The sequence below is a fragment of the Mrakia frigida genome (genome assembly GCF_051309035.1).
Source record: "Mrakia frigida strain ATCC 22029 unplaced genomic scaffold BDY24scaffold_11, whole genome shotgun sequence".
Classification (NCBI taxonomy): Eukaryota; Fungi; Basidiomycota; class Tremellomycetes; order Cystofilobasidiales; family Mrakiaceae; genus Mrakia; species Mrakia frigida.
The window spans coordinates 511,601-530,541 of NW_027481270.1; the positions used below are offsets into that span (position 1 = coordinate 511,601).

Consider the following 18,941-nt stretch of genomic DNA (forward strand, 5'->3'; position numbering starts at 1 on the left):
CGAAGTAAAGAGGAGGGGAGAAGTGGAGAGAAAGGTGGGGGGAAGCACCAGATTTTGTCTCCGAGTCTAAATTGATCGCTGGGAAGGCTTTCAGAGAAGCTTCCGAGACGAGAAAGTCTTCTCTGGTTCACAGTTCATCGCGGGAGCTTCGCCCTGACACGAAAAGCAGCTTCTTAGGGACCGAGAGAGGAGGGAAACGAGATATCGGACTGAGAAGAGGCAAGGGAGGAGTTCATGGGGAGATGTGTCTTTCTCTGCGTCGGGAAGGTCTTCCCGTGTTGTAGCCTCCCTCGCTCGCTCTATACATGCTCTGAACCCTTCTCCGGAGTCTCGAGATAGCCTGCGATAAGGATGAGAATTCTTTGAGTACCTCGTCGAACTCGAAATCGAGAAAACGGTCGCTGGTCGAGTCAAACAGGTTGACGTCCTCTCGCTGCTCTCCCTCCCCTTCCTGCCCTCCAACCGCCAGCACCAGCCTACTTTCGCCTAGCAGTTCGACGCAACTTCGACGACACTACCTTCCTCCCTAGTCGTCGCTCGTACCCCAACCTCTCTCCCACTCAGTCAGGTCTTAATTGCTCCTGGATTGTAGTCGTTGCTCCGTCGTCTCGCCGAATGAACCCACCCCGCCAACAACCCCTCCCGATCCAGTCGTCCCATCACTATGGAGCTCAACCTCAAAGAGATGACTTCTCTCCCTCGTCGGCAGGATGGACACCAGGAGGAGCGAGTCCCATGGGAGGAATCTCGGGTCCTCTAGGAAGCTGGGGAGGAGGAGGAGGAGGAGCGGGAGGGTTCAGCTTCAGCGCAGGTGGAGGCTCGATGGGAGGGGTTTGGGCGGAATCGGGTTCGTGGAGAGGAGAAGGATGGAGAGGGTGAGTTGCAGATCCTTCGTAGCTTTCATCTCCAGGTCGTTTGGAGCTGGTAGCTTCAGGAGGAAGGGAGGAAACGTTCGATGAAGTCGGCGCTCCTCCGTAGGAGCCGATGAAAGGGAGGTTGAGCTGGCTTCAACCCTCCTTCCTCCCCTTCCGTTCGATTCCTTCGAACGAGCTTCTCGTGGATGCTTTCGGAAGGATCTGGGATGGATCTGGACTAGGAATCTGTGCAGGAAGTCTCGTCGATATCGCGAGGAAGGTCCTGACACGTCTGCCCTCCGCGTCCTCCTCCTCCCTCACCCTCCCTTCAGGTTGCCTGTCCCTCCCTCCTCGCCGTCCAACCCAAACCCAATCCTCTCGACCTCCATGACCTTCTCCTCGGTCCCCTCTCCCTTCGGAGCTGGATCCTACCTCCCCTCCTCCCCAGCCTACTCCTCCAGGGACCTCTCCATGTCGGTCGACTCCGACCACTCCTCCCTTCCTCATCCAGCTCAGACAGAGCTAGGATCGATGTACGCTCATCACGGAGCGACTTTCAACGGTCCAGGGCAGGCAGGTCATGGCATAGGGAGCTTCGGAGTGAACTCGTTCACTGGTCCTGGGAGTGTAGAGCGGTTGAGCAAGCTGGAGCAGAATTTCACCAGCAACTTCACTTGCTGTGGGCTGCAGTTGAAGGGTCTTCACGATCTTTTGGAGCAGTGAGTCTCTCTAGCACATTCGGAGACGAGGATAGAGAAAATCGAAGAGCTGATCAAAATTGCTCGACGCTCGCTCCTTCACAGCTACGAGGAGTCCCACGTCCTCGTCCCCAAGACCAACGCCAACACCTCCGCCTTCCCAAAGCAGCCTGTCCCTCGGAACCTCTCTTCGACTTCTCACCCAGTCGTCTCCCACCTCTCTCTCAACACACCTCCTCACAACGCTCCTCTTCCTCACCTCATGCACCACTCGACTCCGTCCCCAACCACCGACTCCGACGCTCCCCACACCCCCGGAATGATGGATCTCGAGATGGACGACGCCCCTCTGCCCTCGCCGTTCCCTTCGTCCTCCGTCTCTCGAGTCTCCTCCTCAGCTCCCTCGCCATGGTCCTCGGCTTCAGCTCTCGTCGCTCAAACCATCGCTCCCATCCCTCAATGCGTCCCTCCCTCCCTCCTCACCTACTCCCTCCCTCCTCGAACGGCCAGTCCAGCAGCGACCACGGCGACTACTCCGGTGCAGGCCGTTGGAGTTCCTGCTCTCGCTCAGACCAAGATCGTCGAGTCTGCTTCCATCGCTCCTTCGACTTCAGGAAGTCCAGGAGCAGCGGAGGCCAAGGCGAAGAAGAAGAGGGAGAAGAAGGAGAAGGCCGAGGGAGAAGAAGGGGATGGAGAGGGAGGAGCTGGAGAGAAGAGGTTCAGATGCCCTGTGGATGGATGTGGGAAGATCTACAAGCAGCAGAACGGTCTCAAGTGTGAGTCAAACTGCTCTCTTCTCGATCCGAAACGCGAGACGCTGACCTTGCCCAATCTTCTTCGCGTCTCTCAGACCATCTCCAGTCAGTCGTCCTTCCCTTCCTCCTCTTCCTCTCAACTCCTCGCTGACTTTCCTTCTTCGTCTCTCTCTTCCTTCTCTCAGACGTTCCATCAACTCCAGCCACGGCCATCTGGAGGGCACTGTGACTCCGTCTGGGATTCTCATCGCTCCTCCCGCCGTCGTCGCTCCCACCGCCTAGAAGCCACCACCCCTCCTCCTCTCCTTCTCGACATCTCTCTCTTTCTTTACTCTACTCTCCTCTTTTACGTTTTACGACCCTTCATTTTTTGTTCGACACGTTCTCTCCTCCATCCCGCTTTCTCCCTTCGTACTCACGTTTGTGCTCCCTCCGCTTTCTCTCTCTCTCGCTCCCTCCAGTCTTGTACCCCCCTTAGCGTTTTCTTCTCTTTCTCTCTAGCTTTGCCCTTTCTCTCTCTCTCTCTCTCTCTCTCTCTCTCTTTCTCTCTCTGTTCTCAAACCTTGTTGGCTCGTTCTACTCTCCTCTAGCTTTTTGCCTCCTTGTCATTCGTAGCCCGTCGTGCCCCTTCTCTTTCTTTCTCTTCCCGTTCACCTGGGTTTGTTTTTTCGTTCCGTTTCAGTTTCAACACATACAAAAGAAGAGGAATCAAAATTCAACTAAAACCACATTTCACTACTGCATCGTCCTTTGAAAGAGAGAGGAAAGGAAGAGGGAGATGAACTGGAGTCTGAAAGGACGACTTGCGAGGTCGACCTCAAACGTCGATGCTCTTCCCTCGTTTCTTCCCTCTCAACCTCCTCACCCTTGCCAACGCCACTCGACGAACCTTCGCTACGATGTCTGAAGCTACAGATCTAAACGTGCTCGGTGGGAACCTTGCAAAGTGCTCAACGAGGCCGCAAGACCCAATCTCAGGGTGATTCCCTTCTCGAGACTCGCTCTCCTTCGCTGTTGCGTCTCGAGCTCACCACCTTTCTTGTTCTCTTCTATGCTACAGCTTCAGCAGAGACGGGTACTGCAGGTAGGATCTCATCTTGACCATCTCCAAGGAGTCTCAACGCTGCTCGATCTGGCTAGAGATGGTCAAAGATCAACGGATCGAGCTGACGAGCTTCCCTTCCCTCCCTGCCTCTTCCCCCTCCTGCTTTCTCCTCCCCTTCCCGCCGTCAAGATCGTACGCCATGGACGGCGGAAAGCATACAGTACGTCCTCATCCCTCTGCTCCGAACATCTCTGAGCTCATTTCATTGTTCTCGTTTCTCTTGTGATCGTGGAAGGTCGCCGCCATCGTCTCCTCCTCGTTCCTCGAGTTCTCCAAACGAGCTGGAAACGACCTCAGTACTCCTCGTCCAGACTACGGCTTTCCAGGCTTACAGGAGGGATGTAGATGGTGTTTGTGCGTAGAGAGGTGGAAGGAGGCTTTCCAGGCAAAGGGAAGGTTTGGCGACGACATCGTTCCGAAGTGAGTTGGGCTCGCGTCCTTCTCGGCTGTTGTTCTCCTGGTTTCACCAGAATGAGAGACCCAGCTGATCAGAGACCTGTCTTATCTTCAACTTCCATCGCAGAGTCGATCTGGCCGCAACCCATGTGAGCTCTCAAACGACCTTCGTCGAACTCTCTCTCTCTCTCTCTCGCCATCGTCGCCGTCGAGTTCACCCCTTCCTCTCCCTCTGCCTTCTCTTCCTCCTCCCCAGATCGACGCTCTCAAGACAGTCTCTATCGAGGATCTTCGAAGCTTCGAAGCCCCAGCACCGTTCTCTCTCCTCGGCACTCGACACCCTCCTGGTCGATGAGCTTTCGCTCCAGCAAACTCGACTTTCTCGCCTTGTAGCTACCTTCGCTTTTGAGTATAGCATTGTTGTACGTTCGTACAGTATACCGTGTGCTCACGCAGGACCCTGCCTAACTGCAGGTTGATCGCTGCTGAGTTGAGAAAGACGCGACGACGCGTCGGAATCGACGACACTTGATCGCCGACGCTCGTCCTCGAATAGCCCCGAAGAAGCAAATCGTGCAAGCTCGATGTGTATACTGAGTGTTTCGATCTTCGTCGCACGTCCCTCGAAGCGGGTGAGTTTCAGTGGAAAAATCTGGAAGAGGGAAAGCGACGACGGAGAAACCGACGAAACACTGGGACGTTTCCGCTTTCTGAAGGTCGAACTCCAACCACCACCTACACTTCTCAGACCCAGTTGCAGTCAAGGATCTCTAGATCCTCTGGTAGGGGCTGAGGGTCAAGCATCGACTAATGAACGACGCTTCTCGTTCGCGTCAACTTCAGCCCACGCTCCTCGACGACGCCCAGGAGTCAGCTTGCTCGCTACTTTCTCGAGCTCTCGTCAACCAGGAGTTTCTAGCCCCCTCGACGTCGACAAGGGCATCCGTTCGACGCAAAAGGACCAGAGTTGAAGCGTCAAGGGAGAAATGGAGGTCGTGAGCTTCGAGCCTCGATCTCCTCCCAACCTCTTTTGAAGAAGTCTTTTCCTCAACCCATCTTTTTCTCTCCAGTCTTGGGAACGGCAAGTCTCTGTCTACTTCATGTCGGACTCAAACTTTCACCCCTCCCTCGTCTCCAAACTCGTTCAAAAAAAGTCGGATAGGCGGACGAACTGCCGAGGTTCTTCCCTTCTCCCCTTCTCCTCTCCTTTTCCCTCCAAACCATCACCGCCTGACCCGCCCCCTCCCCATCTCGTCTATCCATTTCTATCACCATGTCCGCTCAAGTTCAAGACAACCCCAACGAGGTTCTTACAGACGAGACCATCATCGTTGGTGAGTCCTTTTGCGAGCTCGCTTTCCCATCTTTGAGCCCCCTTCGAAGCTGACCTTTCTTCCTCCTCCCCCTCACTTCCTTCCTCTTCTTCCCTCGCTTCTCCTTGCGTGCCCTTGCGCTCTACAGTCTTTGGAGCTTCCGGAGATCTCGCCAAGAAGTCTACTTTCCCTGCTCTCTACGCCCTCCTTCTCCAAGATCTCCTTCCCAAATGTGAGTCCTTGCTTCGATCCTTCTCCTCTCCTCCCTCCCTCCCTCCATCTTCTCATCTCCTTCCGGTCCGACAAGCGACCATGATGAACTGACTAGATCCTCCCCTGTCCTCTCTTTCTTCGCAGCTGTGCGAATCCTCGGATACTCTCGTTCGGATCTCTCTGGCGAGAAGTGGAGGAAACAACTGCTCGGAGGAGTCGAAGCTGACGAGGAGAGCGGCGAGCTCGAGAAGAACGACGAGAAGAAGAAGCACTTCGAATCGATCTCCTCCTACAGTAAGGGTCCCTACGATGAGGACTCGGGCTTCAAGGGTCTCGAGGAGCAGTTTGCCAGGATTGAGAAGGATGAGTTCGACGGAAAGAAGGCCAACAGGTACGTCACGACAAGCTGCTTCCCTCCACTCTCCCATCTCCCCTTCTCCTCGTCCGTTCCCTGAGCTCACGCCAGTTTTGTTTTGCTTTGATGGTGCTCCCTACAGGATCTTCTACGTATGTCCTACCGTTTCTGAACGCTTGATGCATCTTTTCGAGCGGCAGCCAAGCTCACTCGACTCGCTTTTCGCCTCCCTCCAAAACAGCTCGCTCTCCCTCCCTCCAAGTTCGTGGAAGTCAGCCACATGCTCAAGAAGCACAACTACTCGAAGGACAAGGCCAACCGAATCGTCATCGAGAAGGTCAGTCTTCTGCTCCCACCGGTCCATCCACCCAGATCGCGTCCTGACCTCGTTCCCGTCGGTTCCTTTTCTTCAGCCCTTCGGAAAGGATTCGGAATCTTGCGATGAGATGATGTCGAAGATCCTCGGCGATTGGGACGAGAAGGAGATCTACAGGATCGATCACTTCCTGGGAGACGATACCTGTAGATTGCTGCTTCAACTCAGGTGAGCTCGGTTTTAGTCTCGCTCTCACACGCTCGAAGAGGAAGTAGCACCGAGGCTGACTTCGATTTCGATTCCTCTCTTTCATCTATGTTTCTTTCCCGCGTTCTCAAGATTCGCCAACACCTGGGTCGACAGCCTGTTGAACGCTCAGCATGTGTCGAAGATCAGTGTGATCATGAGCGAGGTCAGTCTTTCAGCTTTTCGAAGAGGGAGGGAGAGGGAGACGCGAAGGAGAAAGACGAAAGCTGATCGCGTCTCGTTTCTTGCTTTTCGCTTCCAGACCTTCGGAGCTGAGGGACGAGGAGGTCAGTCTCAGTTTTTGGCTGCTCCATATCAACGTGCTCTGACCTTCGTGTCCTTCTTATCCTACAGGTTACTTCGACGAGTTCGGAATGATTCGAGACGTCTGCCAGAACCATCTCCTCCAGGCTCTCACTCTCCTCACCATGGAAGCTCCTTCTTCCCTCCACGGAGAAGGGATCCGGGACGCCAAGGTCGAGGTCCTCAAGGCCATGCCTCCCATCAAGAAGGAGGACGTCGTTCTCGGACAGTACGTCTCGTCCAAGACGGATCCCAAGAAGAACTCCTACGTTTTGGACGACACCGTCCCTGACGACAGCAAGACCGAGACGTTCGCTGAGTTCGAGATGAGGATCAACAACGATCGATGGAAGGGGGTTCCTATCATCATGAAGACTGGAAAAGGTGCGTTTTCGTCTTTCTCTTCTGCCGTTTGAACTTCAACGCGTCGCGTCCTCGCCCACTCCCTCCCCTCGTTCTCTCTCTTGCCGAAGCTAACCATCCCTCCTCTCCTCTCCTTCTTCCTCTTCTACAGGAATGGACACCGACCTCATCACCTTCAAATTCCACTTCGTCCCTCCTCCCTCGCTCTTCTCGGACGTCGAACCCACGTCCAACGTCCTCGAAATCCAAGTCTCCCCTTCGCCTTCCATCACCCTCTCCACCAACATCCTCGAACCTGGATCCCTCGTCGGAGCCAAGACCGTCAACGTCCCCCTGAAGTACGTCGTGCCGAAACAGAAGCTCGCGATGGACAAGAAGGCTTACGAGGTGAGTGGGAAAAGAACAACCCTTTTCTTTCTCCTTCGACGCGTCTCTCTTCTTGCTTCGTCTTGTTCGTTCTCGCTCTCTTTCGCTGACCACCACTCACTCTTTCGGACATTTTTTTCTTTTCGCTTAGGTGATCATCTACAACGTCATCCAAGGGGACAAGAGCGGGTTCGTGCGAGAGGACGAGCTCGTCGAGAGTTGGCGAATCTTCACGCCGATCTTGCACTGGAAGGAGGGAGCCGACGGACCTAGTCCTGAGCCTTACGAGTACGGATCCAAGGGTCCCGAGGAGGCGATGAAGAAGTTTGAGGCGAGGTACGAGCAGTAGATTTTGGGAGGGAGAGGAGAGGGAAGAGAGGAGACGAGTCACCGACGGCGACGCGAGTTTAGTTCGAAGGTTCCTCCCTTCATACTTTCAGTTTGGATCTGCTTTTCTTGAGATGACTTGAATCTTGACGAGTGCTGCTGCCTGCTTGGGGAAGAAGAGGGAGAGGGAGAGGGAAAGAAGGAGGACGAGAAGCGAGATCGGCGACGCTCCGACGCCCGCCTCTTCCCCCTGTCTGTTTCATCTCATCTTTTAGGGTTCGCCGCTTCCCATCGAGAAGCTACGTTGTGCGTAGAACCTCTTATCTCGAGCATCCTTCGAAGGTGTGCGTGGGAAGCGAGCGGTTTGGTTGGGGAAGACGCGTCTCCCTCTCCTTTTCGTTCTTTTCGCTGCTTTCGCTTCAAGCTGCCTCTCTCAGAGTGAGAAGCAGATTTGCTCCCTAGAATCGAAGATGAGGCAATTAGGAATCAAGGTCAGCGGTTCGAGGGGAGAAGATGAGGCTCAGGAACGACTCGAACGCCTCCTCCCCTTTCTCGCTCTCTTTTCGCTCCCTCCTCTTCTGCGCTCTCAAAACCTTCCTACGGCTCTCGAGAAGGATCATCGAAAAGATCAACGAGACTCAGACACTGTAAAATCTGCTCTTGAACTTTCTATAGAGTGAGATCTTTCCTTAGCTCTGATCAATTCGCAGTCGAAAACAAGCCAACTTCCTGACCTTCGCTCCCCTCCCTCCTTTGACTTCACACGACCACAGGTCTCCTCCAAAACCTCTGCTTCCAACCCTTCTTCCCTCCCAACCATCATCATCTACCTTTGAACGACGATGTCATCGTCTCCTACGATGCATTCACCCTTGCCTGTTCTCCATCCCGTCTGCAATCTCAGTCGAGGTTCTCCCATCGTTGCCTCCTCCTCCTCCTCCTCCTCTTCCTCTCCTTCCCCTCTCTCGTTCGCTCCCTCCATCTCTCCTTCTCCCTCCTCCGCCTCGACGCATACGGTCCACGCTGCTCACCATCACTCTACAGGCTCAGGATCTTCCACGAATGGCCCTCCGTCCTCGAACTTCCTCGGCCACCACCTCTGCTCCCCCGCTCGACCTTCCCCTCCTCACCTCACGCTCAGCTCAGCTTCAAGATCTCCCGTTCCTCAACACGAGTCTCCTTCAACAACAACAACAACAACAACAACAACGACTAATGCCACTCAGTCCAGCGCATCGAGCTTCATGGTCGTTTCTCCTCCTCGAACTCCTACGCCGGGAGGGAGAGCCCTCAGAGATAGGGAAGGCGTTCACGGAGGTCTCGAGGGGAAGGGAATCGATGGAATCGAGTACGCTCGAGGTTGGGTCGAAAGTTTGCAGGTTTTGGAGAGGGTGGGTGGAACGACCGTTAGAGGAATCTCTGCTCAAGAGGTGAGTCGCACTCATCCTCTTCTCTCTGTAGGAAAGCACCAAACACCTCTCGAGAGAGAGAAGGGTCAGGACGAATCCGCGCGGGGAAACCGTTCCCTTCCCTTCTTGCTCTCCTTCTCCTTCTCCCCTGTCTATATGTATACTGACTTCATCCCTTCGGATCAATCAGTACGCTCACATCGAGCATCTTCATCTCTCGCTCGACGTTCCAGAGACGGCTCTCTTCCCTTGGGTACGTCCTGGCTCCCTTCCTCTCTCCCAAGCCACCGAACCTCGAGCTTCGAGATTTGGTTCCGCACTCTCCTTCTGGCTGACTCCCTTTCTTCCGTTTTGCAGCTGCATGGAATGAGAGATGGGAACATCCACCTCGACAACTTCTTCAGCTCCTTCCCTGGGTGAGTCAGAGCCTCCAACGAGAAAGGAGAAGAGCAAGAAGAGACCCGAAGCTGATCGAAGACCATCTCTCTCTCTCTCTTTACCCTCGCCGATCTTCTTGTCTCTCTGCAGCTATCAAGCTCAGCATCCAGCGTTAGTAGCCTCCTCTAATCCCCAAGATCCGCTTCTCGTGTTCCTGACTCGCTCTCCTCGTTGCTTCGTTTCGAACAGCCCTCGATACCGAGGCCTAACCGTTCTCCTCTCTCCCGGTCCTGGAGACGCTTCTCCTCCTCCTACTCGATGCTCAGCTTCCTGCTCGTGGAGTTCGTGCAACACTCAAGCTCGGAGTCGAACGGGATCGATGGCGAGCAGTGCTGGAGAGTCGGAGAGCTCCTGGGGAGCGGCTTGTGAGTCTCGTTCATGAGCACCTCATGTCGACTTTCGGTTCCTGGACGCGTTCTCGCTGCTTGAGTCTCTTGCTGACCTTTCCCTCTCTTTGCTACGAATTCGGTCAGCCTCCTCCTCCTTCCCTCTCTCCTCCTCAGCAACCTCCTGCCTTCAGAACCACGACCAAGGAGCAGGTCCCTCCTCCTCCTCCCACCACTCCACTCCCTCCCTCTCCACCTCCTCAAGCAGCACCGACTCTTCAGCTTCCCTCCTCACCAACGCTTCCCAACTCACTCCCACCCAAACCACTACTCCTCCGTCCAAGTGCTGCTACCTCACTTCAGCCGTCGTCGCGACGGAAGTCCTTACCCTCTCCTCCCCTGGACCGAGTCGATCGAACTCGTACGGATCGAGGTACGGGAAAGGGTCGCCTGGTGGATCGGTTCCGAGTGGAGAGGAGTTGGCGAAGAGTGTGGAAGGAGGAGGAGGTGAGAGGAAGAGAGGTGTGTTTGTCGAGAGGAAGGTTGGAGAGACGATCTCGTTGAGGAACTTGGGGCTGCAGGTCGTGAGTTCTTTAGTCTTATCTTCAAACGTTCCTTCTACGATAGTACGTGTCTGATGGTTATCGACTTACACTCTCCGTCCAGGCAAAATACGCTACCATCTCGGACATCGTACGTCCTCCTCTCGAAACCTCAACGAACCTCATCCCGCTCTCGACTTCTCGTGCTAACCTGGTCTTTCTTTCGTTTTCTTTCCAGGTCATCTACCACCCTCAAGGACTCTGCGTCTCTGCTCTGAACGTCGCTGAAAGGTACGCATCCTTCTTAGAGACCCCAACGAGCTCAGCTTCGACGCGTCGTTGACTTTTACGTTTCGTTTGTCGTGCTCCCAGATGCGCCGAAGCTCTCGAGACGATGTGGCAAGAACGAAAGCTCGAATGCCACGATGGACAGGATCCTGTTCGATACAACGTTTTCCTCGTTACGGGTGAGTTCCGTCTCCTCAGCAAAATAGAAGGGAGAAGCCTCGGATTGACCTCGACGCGTCCTCTTTTTCCCTCTCTCTCTCTCTTTGAATCGATCAGATCCCTTCTCCGCCTTCGAGAACTCGTTCCCCGAGCTGGTCGCCGTTGATTCTCAAGGAGTTCCGAGGAGCAAGATCGACCTCTTCCAGAAGGAAGCTTACGAGACGGCCGAACTCAGCAAGGCTCAGGAGGTTTCGCCTGGTTTCTGGGTGAGTCCTAATTCTCTCTCTTTCGTTCTGCTAGATCGGAGAACGACGCTGATTGGGGTCTTCGTTGGATCATACAGATGGGAAACTCGTTCGACTGTCCGATGATGCGAGCTGTTGAGGAGGACGGCGAGATGCTCGTGAGCGAGGAGTTGAACCCCAACGGGCTCGACATCTGCATCGAGGTGAGCTTTCTCTCTTCGACATACTTTATTTCGCTGCTCTGTGCTGACTTGGTTTCTATCACTTTGAACAGGCCTTCGATCAAGCGGAGATGCCAGATGCGATGCGATTGAATCACGCCGTCTCCGTTCTCGACTCTCACCACCATCGACGACACCATCGACATCACCACCACCATCACCACGACTCTCAGCCTCACCATCAATCCCACCACTCCCATGGTATGCACCACCACCAGCACGACGAACCCACGTCGCCTCAACCTCCCACCCAAGCTCTCGCCTCCGTCCAACTCTCCTCCAACCCACCCACCTCCTCGGATCCCACCGTCATCGCCTCTCCCAACTCCTCTCCCCTTCCCGACTCTCCTCCTGGTCTTTTCGCTCCTCTCCCTTCGCTCAAGGACGAGCTCGCACTCAGTCTCAACCTTCCTCCTCCTCCTCCTCCTCCAACGACGGCGATCTATCACCTTCAGTGCCTCTCGACGAGCCTCGTTTGCGCTCAGGGAGACTGGAGAGGGATGGCGACGATCGCTGGTCAGATTTTGGAGTTCACAAAGTGGCTCAAGAAGAGGGTTACGGAAGGGAAGAAGGTCATGGTCCATGGGTTCGACGGTTACGTGAGTCGAGTCTCGTTTCCTTCACTCCGAGTCGTCGTCTCGGCGGCTTCCTGACCTCGTTCCCCTCTTTCTCTTCGAACAGACCGAAACCTCCGTCTTCGCCCTCTCCTACATCATGGTCGCCCACTCCCTCACTCTCCCCGAAGCCTACCTCCATCTCCACCTCCACGCGAAACGAGCCTTCTTCGTCTACCCTCACGACCTCAACCTCCTTCGACGCGTCGAGGAACGACTCCTTCAGGAACGAAGACTCAACGCTCCCTCGGTCGTGCTTCCTCCTTCTGCTCCCATGCCTCCCGTCATGAAGTGGAAGAGCGGATGGGGGCTTGGGAACTGGGGGAGAGGAGAGAAGAACGCGTCGTCGAGTTCGAGTGGACCTTCGCCTCAGCAGATGGCGCTGACGGTCAGGATTGGGAGGGAGGAGAGAGCGGCGGAGATTGAGAAGAATGGCCTTTGGTTCAACGTGAGTTGCTTGTCCTGAGATTTCTGAGATGGTGTAGAGTCGAGGACTGACTTTGATCGTTTGTTCGAGCAGAGCCCAACCTTCGACGGATCCTTCCCTTCTCGAATCATCGACTTCCTGTACCTCGGGAACATCAACCACGCTTCCAATCCTCAGATGCTTCACGCTCTCGGTGAGTTCTCTCATCCTCCCAAACCCCAGTTCATTTCCTCGACTGACTCGTCCTCCCCTTCGTTCTTCTTTCAAGGAATCACCCACGTCGTCTCCGTCGGAGAATCCGCTCTTCTCAATCCGGAACTCTCCCACACCTCCCCTCTCTCCATCATCTCCTCCCAGACCAACCATCCTTCCACCGCTCAAGCTCCCAACCACGCTCTCTGGTTCGAACATCAAGCTGGAAGGATCAAGGTCCTCGACATGCAGTCCATCTGCGACGATGGAGTCTCGCCGTTGAGACCTGCGATTGCGGAGGCTGTGAGCTGGATCGAGCAGGCCAGGTTGGAGGGTGGGAAGGTGTTGGTGCATTGTAAGGTCGGGGTGTCGAGGAGTGCGACGGTTACGATTGCGTGAGTCTTTTTGGGACGGAGAGAAGAACGGGAGACGCGACGAAGAGGGCTGACTTTTCCTTTCGCTTTTGATGAACAGATACCTCATGAAGCACTGTGGACTCAGTCTCATCGATGCCTACATGCGTTCGTCTATCCTTTCATTCGTCTCACGTTCGTTCTCTTCCGAAACTGACTCCGCCTCTCGTCGCTTTCCTTCTCCTTCAGTCACCCGAGCTCGACGACTCAACGTCCTCATCCAACCGAACCTCAAGTTCCTCTACGAGCTTCAAGGATGGGAAGGTGAGCATCTTTTCTCATTGTCCCTCTGTCGACGACTCGTTGCTGACCGTCTTCCCCTCTTTCGTTGCAGTCGAAGTCTCTCGAGAGAAAGCCGAAGCCGAACGAGGACTCAAGCCTATCGATATCGAGGATCCTTCTTCTCCACCCACCAAGCCTACCGAAGACACACCTCGAGCTCACGGAAGGAAGGCTGTTAGCTGGCCGTTCCTGTGCAGAGAGATTGTGAGTGTCGTCGTCCATCGCTCGTCCTTGACCCGTTCGTCGAGCTGACCCAACCTCTGCTCTCTTTCCTCAGGCCTCCCTCAACCACCGCTACCTCCACTGAACCCCTCATCAACAACCCCTGCATCACATTCGACACGTTCACCGAACCATCCCAAAACTTCGGCTCGTTCTCGAGCTCTTTCCCTTTCCCTTTCTCTCTTTTTCTTCTCTTGTATCCCCCATCCCCAACACTGTACCCCCTTCCCTTCTCTTCTCTTCTCTTCCCATACTATACACTACGCACTTTTTCTCGCCTTCTTCCTTCGTTGTCCTACGTACCCGTATCCCTTTCCTGCTTGTTTCTCTCCTCACGCCCCGTCTCGTTTCTTCTCGTCTCGTCGTCTCGGTTCTCCTGTCTCCCTCTCTGGCTCCTTTCTCCCTTTTACCTACGCTACGAACCTTTTCCCCTTTTTTAACGCACGCACCCCACACACACACCTCTTTCTTGCTACCAACACAAATACGATCCTCGACGCGTCTCTTTGCCTTTTTTCTGTACCGATCCCTCTCGACGCGCCTCTCTCCCGCTTTGCTTGTTTTGACTTTTCGTTCGTCCGTTCCGTAGGGGCCGGTTCTCTCTTCTCCTCTCTACTCATGAATTTTCTCTTTCTTGCAGCCGGCGTCCAGCGATGAGTGAGCTTCAGAAGAAAGGGAGCGCGAGACGAGCTCGACGCGTCGTGAGTTTCAACGGTTCCTCTTCGCCCTCGTTGTTTGACCTCTTCACGCGTTTTCTTCGCGTTCTTTCGTTGCTTAAACGGTAGAGACACACAAAGGAACATCTACGCTTGAAGAAAACTTTCTCTGCGAAGTAAAACTACCCCTTGGCGGCTGCCGGGAAACTGCGAGGCTCGGGTCAAAGGGTCGAGCTCAAGTCTCTTCACCTCTTTTCACACCCCAACACCCACCCACGTCGTCTTCCCTCTCTTCTCGAGGAAATGGCTCCCTTCTCCTTCTCCCTCCTTCGTTCCCAACTGCGTCGAAACTCGAAAGGATTCGTTCCCGGAACGATCCTCCTCCTCGTCCTCCTCTCCCTCTTCCACCTCGACCTCTTCTCCCCTTCCTCCCCTCTCGATCTCGACGATGCTCTCACTCGTCGGCCCTCCTTCGACGACGTCTCCTTCGACTCCCCACCCCTCCTCGCTCATCCTAATCCTAATCCCAACCCTCCAAAACCTTACGACGGGTCTAATCCTTTCCTCGCGTTGGACGAGAACGGCAAACCCATCCCCTTCCAACCTCCCTCTTCGAAATCAACAGCCAAAAAGAAACCTCCTCGCAAGGTCAAGAACGCTGCTTCCTTCGTCGAACCTGTCTTGCCAGATGATTTCCCTTCGAGAGAGAGTCTCCCGTTACCGAAGGATTTCCCTCAGTTCCTAGGAGTCAAGGAATCCAAGCCTCCGAACGTCACATTCTTCGACGACGAGACGATGTTGTCCAAGATCAGACCTCTCGATCTGAAGAGGAAGCCGTTGGCGAGAGGAGGGAACTGGACGAGTCCGAGGGGGACGTTTGCGAGAGAGTGGGAGGATCCGGTGCTGGGCGAGAGGGTGGAGGACTGGCCGAAGGTGCAGTTCCAAGATTGGGAGGAGGAGAGCGAGGAGGAGAAGGAGCTCAGGGAGGGAAGGAAGGAGGTCGTTAAGGGGGCTTTCTTGTGAGTAATCTTTCGGATTATTTTCCGCAAGCTCGGGGGGAGCTGCCTTGTAGAGTTTTGAGGTGCATCGGAGGTTGTAGGAGGCGAGAGAGAGCGAAGGGAGGGAAGGACGAGGGCTGAATGTTGAGCTCGAGCTCACGTCGAGATCTCGACAAAGCTGCCCGTAGACTTCAGAGCTACAAATCCCAGGAAACCAACCTCTCCGCCCCATCTCTCTCCCTCTCCTCGTTCTCTGAAACCTCAATCCCTACCTACCTTCCCTCGCTCGTAAGCTCACCATCAACTTTCCTTTCCACCTCCTCCTCCCAGACACGCCTGGTCCGGCTACAAAGCTCTTGCCTGGCAACACGACGAGATCCGACCTCTCTCTGGAGTTGCCTCGGACCCTTTCATGATGTGGGGAGCTTCCATCATCGACTCTCTCGACACTCTTCTCCTCCTCGGACTGTGAGCTCGTTCCTCTCCCTCCTTCGCCCTGCTCTGTCAGTTCAAGCTGAACCGTTCCCTTTCCTTCTCGCAGTCCAAACGAATACGTCCACGCTAGAAAGCACGTTCGGGAGGTAGACTTCGGAATCATCTCGGGTATAGATTGGGGAAGGAACGGAGAGAGGAGCGGGAAGAGGGTTGTGTCCGTGCACGGGTTCGAGACCATCATCCGGTGAGTTTGGGTTCCTTCGTTCTGCTTATAGGCGAGAAAATGAAGAGGCTGACTATGGTTCTTGTTGTGTAGGTATATGGGAGGTCTTCTGGGAGCCTACGATCTGGTGAGCCGCCACGCCCGTCGTTGGAAGGTCGACGCGTCGAGCTGACCTCGGTTTTCATCTTCAGTCTGGCGATAAGCTCTTGCTCGATCGAGCTGAGGAGCTCGGGAAGATCTTACTCCCTATCTTTGACACCTCGAGTGGAGTTCCTCTGAGTGAGTTTCTTCTCGATTCCCTCGTGCTTCCCCGAGCTGACTTCTCGTTCTCCTCCTCCCCTTTCCGCCAGGTCGAATCAACCCTGCCAAGTTCGTCTTCTCGTGTAAGCTGTTTCCGCAAAGCCTCACTGACCCGGCCTCATCTTTTTATCCACAGTCCGAAAGCTATCTACGGTGGTCACTCGATCCAACTTGCTGAGGCCGGAACTCTCTCGCTCGAGTATTGTCGGCTCTCCCAACTCACGGGGAATGGTACGTCTTCTCGTCGGTCGTCCCTCGTCGAAAAAGGATCTATCACTGACCTCGCCTTCCTTCCCTCTCTTCTCTAGGCACCTACTTCTCTCTCGCTCATCGAGGCATGAGCTTCATGAACAGCGAGATCACCAAACAGAGCCCGTTCGCTCCTCTTCTTCCCACCATCTTCAGCACGGAACTGTACAAGGGTGGGATTCAAGGGACCTTCAGTTTCGGTGGAATGAGTGATAGGTGTGTCGCTATTCATCTAAAGGAAACGAGCTGGAATAAGCGACGTGCCGTCGAACTCGACTGACGACTTTTCTCTTTCCTCTTCTACCAGCTACTACGAGTGAGTCCACGCCGAACCGTCGTCCTTCCGACAATCAGCAGTACTGACCAGCGTGTCTCAATGGCCAGATATCTCATCAAGCTGTGAGTATCATCAAGGTCGATCTTTCTTCGCTTCGAGACTCTCGTTGATCCCTCGTCCCCTTCGTTTTTTCCTCCAGCCACGTCCTTCTTCGGGGCAGCACGCCCCTCTACTCGAAGATGTACTCGTCCGCCATCGATAAAGCCTCGACCGAGCTCATCAGGAAGGTCTCCGTCGTTCCAGGGAAGCCGGATCTCATGGTACGTCCAAGCCTTCGAGCTCTGACCTCATGTCGACGCGTCCGCTGAACTCGATCCTTCTGTCGCACACAGACTGCTGGAGAGCTGAGGAGTGGACGATACCAGTACGCTTTGGAGCACCTGGTAAGTCTATACATCGCCTCTTCGAGCCCTTGTGTTCCTTGCTCATTCGTCTTGCTCTCCTTTGGTTCCCCAGTCCTGTTTCGTTCCCGCCATGCTCGCCCTCGGTTCAAAGATCCTGGAACGTCCTCAGGATATGGTTCGAGCGACAAAGATCTCACAGACGTGTTACTTCGTTGTACGTCTCCTCGTCTGAACTTACTTTGTTCTCTCCCTCGCTTGACCTTCGTTCCTTTTCCACAGGGGAGTGCGATGAACTCTGGAATGCAACCCGAGCGAGCCGACTTCTACCTACCCGACGAGCCGAAGCGGTTCGAGAAGATTGAGGACGAGGACTCTGGAGAGATCTTCACGATCACGAAGGGAACTCCTGCTGGAGTCAAGTCGGTTCATAAGGTGATTTTCGATCTCGATCTCGACGCGCAACGAGTCAAGCTGACCCTTCGCCTCTTTTCTCTCTCTTCTGCAGCACTACATCAGTCGACCTGAGTCCATCGAGTCTGTCTTCTACTTGTATCGAGTTACTGGAGATCGCAGATACCAAGTACGTTTCAAAGCTCCCTCGCTCACTCATCTCCCTCGTCGAAGCTGACGAGCTCGTTTTCTTTCCCTCGTGTAGGATCAAGGATGGAGGATGTTCACGAGCTGGATCTCGCGAACAGAAACCAAGCTTGCATTCTCGTCGACCCTGGACGTTCGATTCGATCCCATAACCAAAGGCGACAACATGGAGTCCTTCGTCGTGAGCCTTTCTCGCCTCTCGAACGAAGCAGCACGAACACGAACTGACTCGTTCCCTCTTTCTTTCCTCTTGCTCTCAAAGTTCGCCGAGACCTTCAAGTACTACTACCTCCTCTTCGCTGATCCTTCGGAGCTCTCCCTCGACGACTACGTTCTTTCCACTGGTTCGTTACCATCCTTCTGCTTCTCTCCTTTCACTCGAGACGCGACTCGTCGCTGACCTTTCCTCGTCGATTCTTCGCCCGATACAGAGGCTCATCCCTTCATCCACAACCCTCTTCTGAAACCTGGATCCTCAGGTCTCTGGGATCCATCTCTCGTCCCCGAGAACGAGAAGGACGCTCCGATCGGAGAAGGAACGAGTGTTCAAAAAGCAGCTGTGCTGCTAGAGAAGGAGATGATCGAGGCTTTAACTATTACGCGTTGACGGGTGATGGCATATATAGCTGCTGTTTGATCCTGCTGGTGTGTATCGATATATCTTGCTTAGATCGTTTTACGAACGAAAGTCGAGAGGTAGAGAAGGCGAGGTCCTGCTTTCTCGATGGTATCGCAAGAGGAAGTACGAACGAGACGGACCATGGGATACGAAGAGAAAAGAGAAAAGAAATGGAGAGAGAGAGAGAGAGAGAGAAATCGAAAGCGAGAGACAACGAAGACAAAGGGAAAAAGAAAGCTATCCAACGCAACATTTCGACGCGACGACCTCCTCCTTCTTCCTCCCCGGCTCGTGAACGAACAAGACGTACAACTGGAAGAGCGGTGCGGAGATACAGAAGACAGAGGAGAAAAAGCACAAGCAGTAAACACTAAGGTAGGACGAGTGAAGACCGATGTAAGCAAAGATACAAGCCAGAACAGTGTAGAACAGCGGGAAAAGGTACGGGAACTCGTGAACGAGATCTACGAATCCCTGGAAGGATTGTTCAACCGTAGGGTGGTGATCGACGAAGGGTGGAGGAGATGGGGATGGGGGTGGTGCTGGGGAAGGGTAAGGGTGGAGGAGGAGGAAGGGAGGGATTTCGCCGTACTGTAGAGGAGGAAGAACGGGAGGACAGAATCTCATCAGCTTTAGAATCTACTGGAAGACATGTTCTGAAGAAAGACTCACGAGGAGGTGCCTCTTGTATCGATCAACAAGACTCTGAACTTCGACGATCCTCGTCGCGTCGTCCTTTGCGAGTTCGAAGGCGACTCGAACGTCCGTAGCGACGTAAGGAGCGCTCTTCTCGAG

General features: G+C 54.5%; 5 protein-coding genes across 5 annotated transcripts; all 5 read left to right on the top strand.

Moving 5' to 3' along the window:
- Nucleotides 1-1,060: 1,060 nt before the first annotated feature.
- BDY24DRAFT_28272 (uncharacterized protein) lies at nucleotides 1,061-3,086 on the top strand. The gene is made up of 4 exons (XM_076636981.1): nucleotides 1,061-1,573; nucleotides 1,658-2,328; nucleotides 2,403-2,412; nucleotides 2,493-3,086. The coding sequence occupies exons 1-4, from the start codon at nucleotides 1,242-1,244 to the stop codon at nucleotides 2,587-2,589; spliced, it is 1,110 nt and encodes a 369-aa protein (XP_076497746.1). The 5' UTR covers nucleotides 1,061-1,241; the 3' UTR covers nucleotides 2,590-3,086.
- Nucleotides 3,047-4,255, top strand: BDY24DRAFT_385744 (uncharacterized protein). The gene is made up of 6 exons (XM_076640007.1): nucleotides 3,047-3,286; nucleotides 3,368-3,391; nucleotides 3,542-3,572; nucleotides 3,648-3,832; nucleotides 3,936-3,957; nucleotides 4,065-4,255. The coding sequence occupies exons 1-6, from the start codon at nucleotides 3,135-3,137 to the stop codon at nucleotides 4,161-4,163; spliced, it is 513 nt and encodes a 170-aa protein (XP_076497747.1). The 5' UTR covers nucleotides 3,047-3,134; the 3' UTR covers nucleotides 4,164-4,255.
- Nucleotides 4,256-5,081: 826 nt separating this feature from the next.
- On the top strand, nucleotides 5,082-7,632 carry BDY24DRAFT_339381 (glucose-6-phosphate dehydrogenase; the record flags this gene model as incomplete). Its single annotated transcript, XM_076637363.1, has 10 exons — nucleotides 5,082-5,142; nucleotides 5,270-5,353; nucleotides 5,479-5,729; nucleotides 5,931-6,026; nucleotides 6,103-6,233; nucleotides 6,345-6,417; nucleotides 6,514-6,538; nucleotides 6,606-6,938; nucleotides 7,069-7,304; nucleotides 7,435-7,632. The coding sequence occupies 10 exons, from the start codon at nucleotides 5,082-5,084 to the stop codon at nucleotides 7,630-7,632; spliced, it is 1,488 nt and encodes a 495-aa protein (XP_076497748.1).
- An 820-nt stretch (nucleotides 7,633-8,452) lies between these two features.
- BDY24DRAFT_414300 (dual specificity protein phosphatase family protein) lies at nucleotides 8,453-13,473 on the top strand (the record flags this gene model as incomplete). The annotated part of the gene is made up of 19 exons (XM_076643290.1): nucleotides 8,453-9,040; nucleotides 9,210-9,272; nucleotides 9,377-9,435; nucleotides 9,548-9,568; nucleotides 9,647-9,822; nucleotides 9,931-10,367; nucleotides 10,450-10,476; nucleotides 10,564-10,616; nucleotides 10,698-10,792; nucleotides 10,890-11,038; nucleotides 11,116-11,220; nucleotides 11,292-11,837; nucleotides 11,920-12,300; nucleotides 12,373-12,472; nucleotides 12,548-12,866; nucleotides 12,946-12,992; nucleotides 13,074-13,148; nucleotides 13,219-13,370; nucleotides 13,444-13,473. The coding sequence occupies 19 exons, from the start codon at nucleotides 8,453-8,455 to the stop codon at nucleotides 13,471-13,473; spliced, it is 3,423 nt and encodes a 1,140-aa protein (XP_076497749.1).
- An 839-nt stretch (nucleotides 13,474-14,312) lies between these two features.
- BDY24DRAFT_385758 (glycoside hydrolase family 47 protein) lies at nucleotides 14,313-18,198 on the top strand. Its single transcript, XM_076640008.1, has 18 exons — nucleotides 14,313-15,063; nucleotides 15,373-15,510; nucleotides 15,584-15,721; nucleotides 15,794-15,827; nucleotides 15,892-15,979; nucleotides 16,051-16,069; nucleotides 16,137-16,231; nucleotides 16,309-16,465; nucleotides 16,557-16,565; nucleotides 16,634-16,648; nucleotides 16,726-16,846; nucleotides 16,919-16,969; nucleotides 17,043-17,144; nucleotides 17,210-17,362; nucleotides 17,436-17,510; nucleotides 17,586-17,708; nucleotides 17,790-17,871; nucleotides 17,959-18,198. Exons 1-18 carry the CDS (start codon nucleotides 14,348-14,350, stop codon nucleotides 18,132-18,134), a joined length of 2,292 nt encoding a protein of 763 aa, XP_076497750.1. The 5' UTR covers nucleotides 14,313-14,347; the 3' UTR covers nucleotides 18,135-18,198.
- Nucleotides 18,199-18,941: the final 743 nt, after the last annotated feature.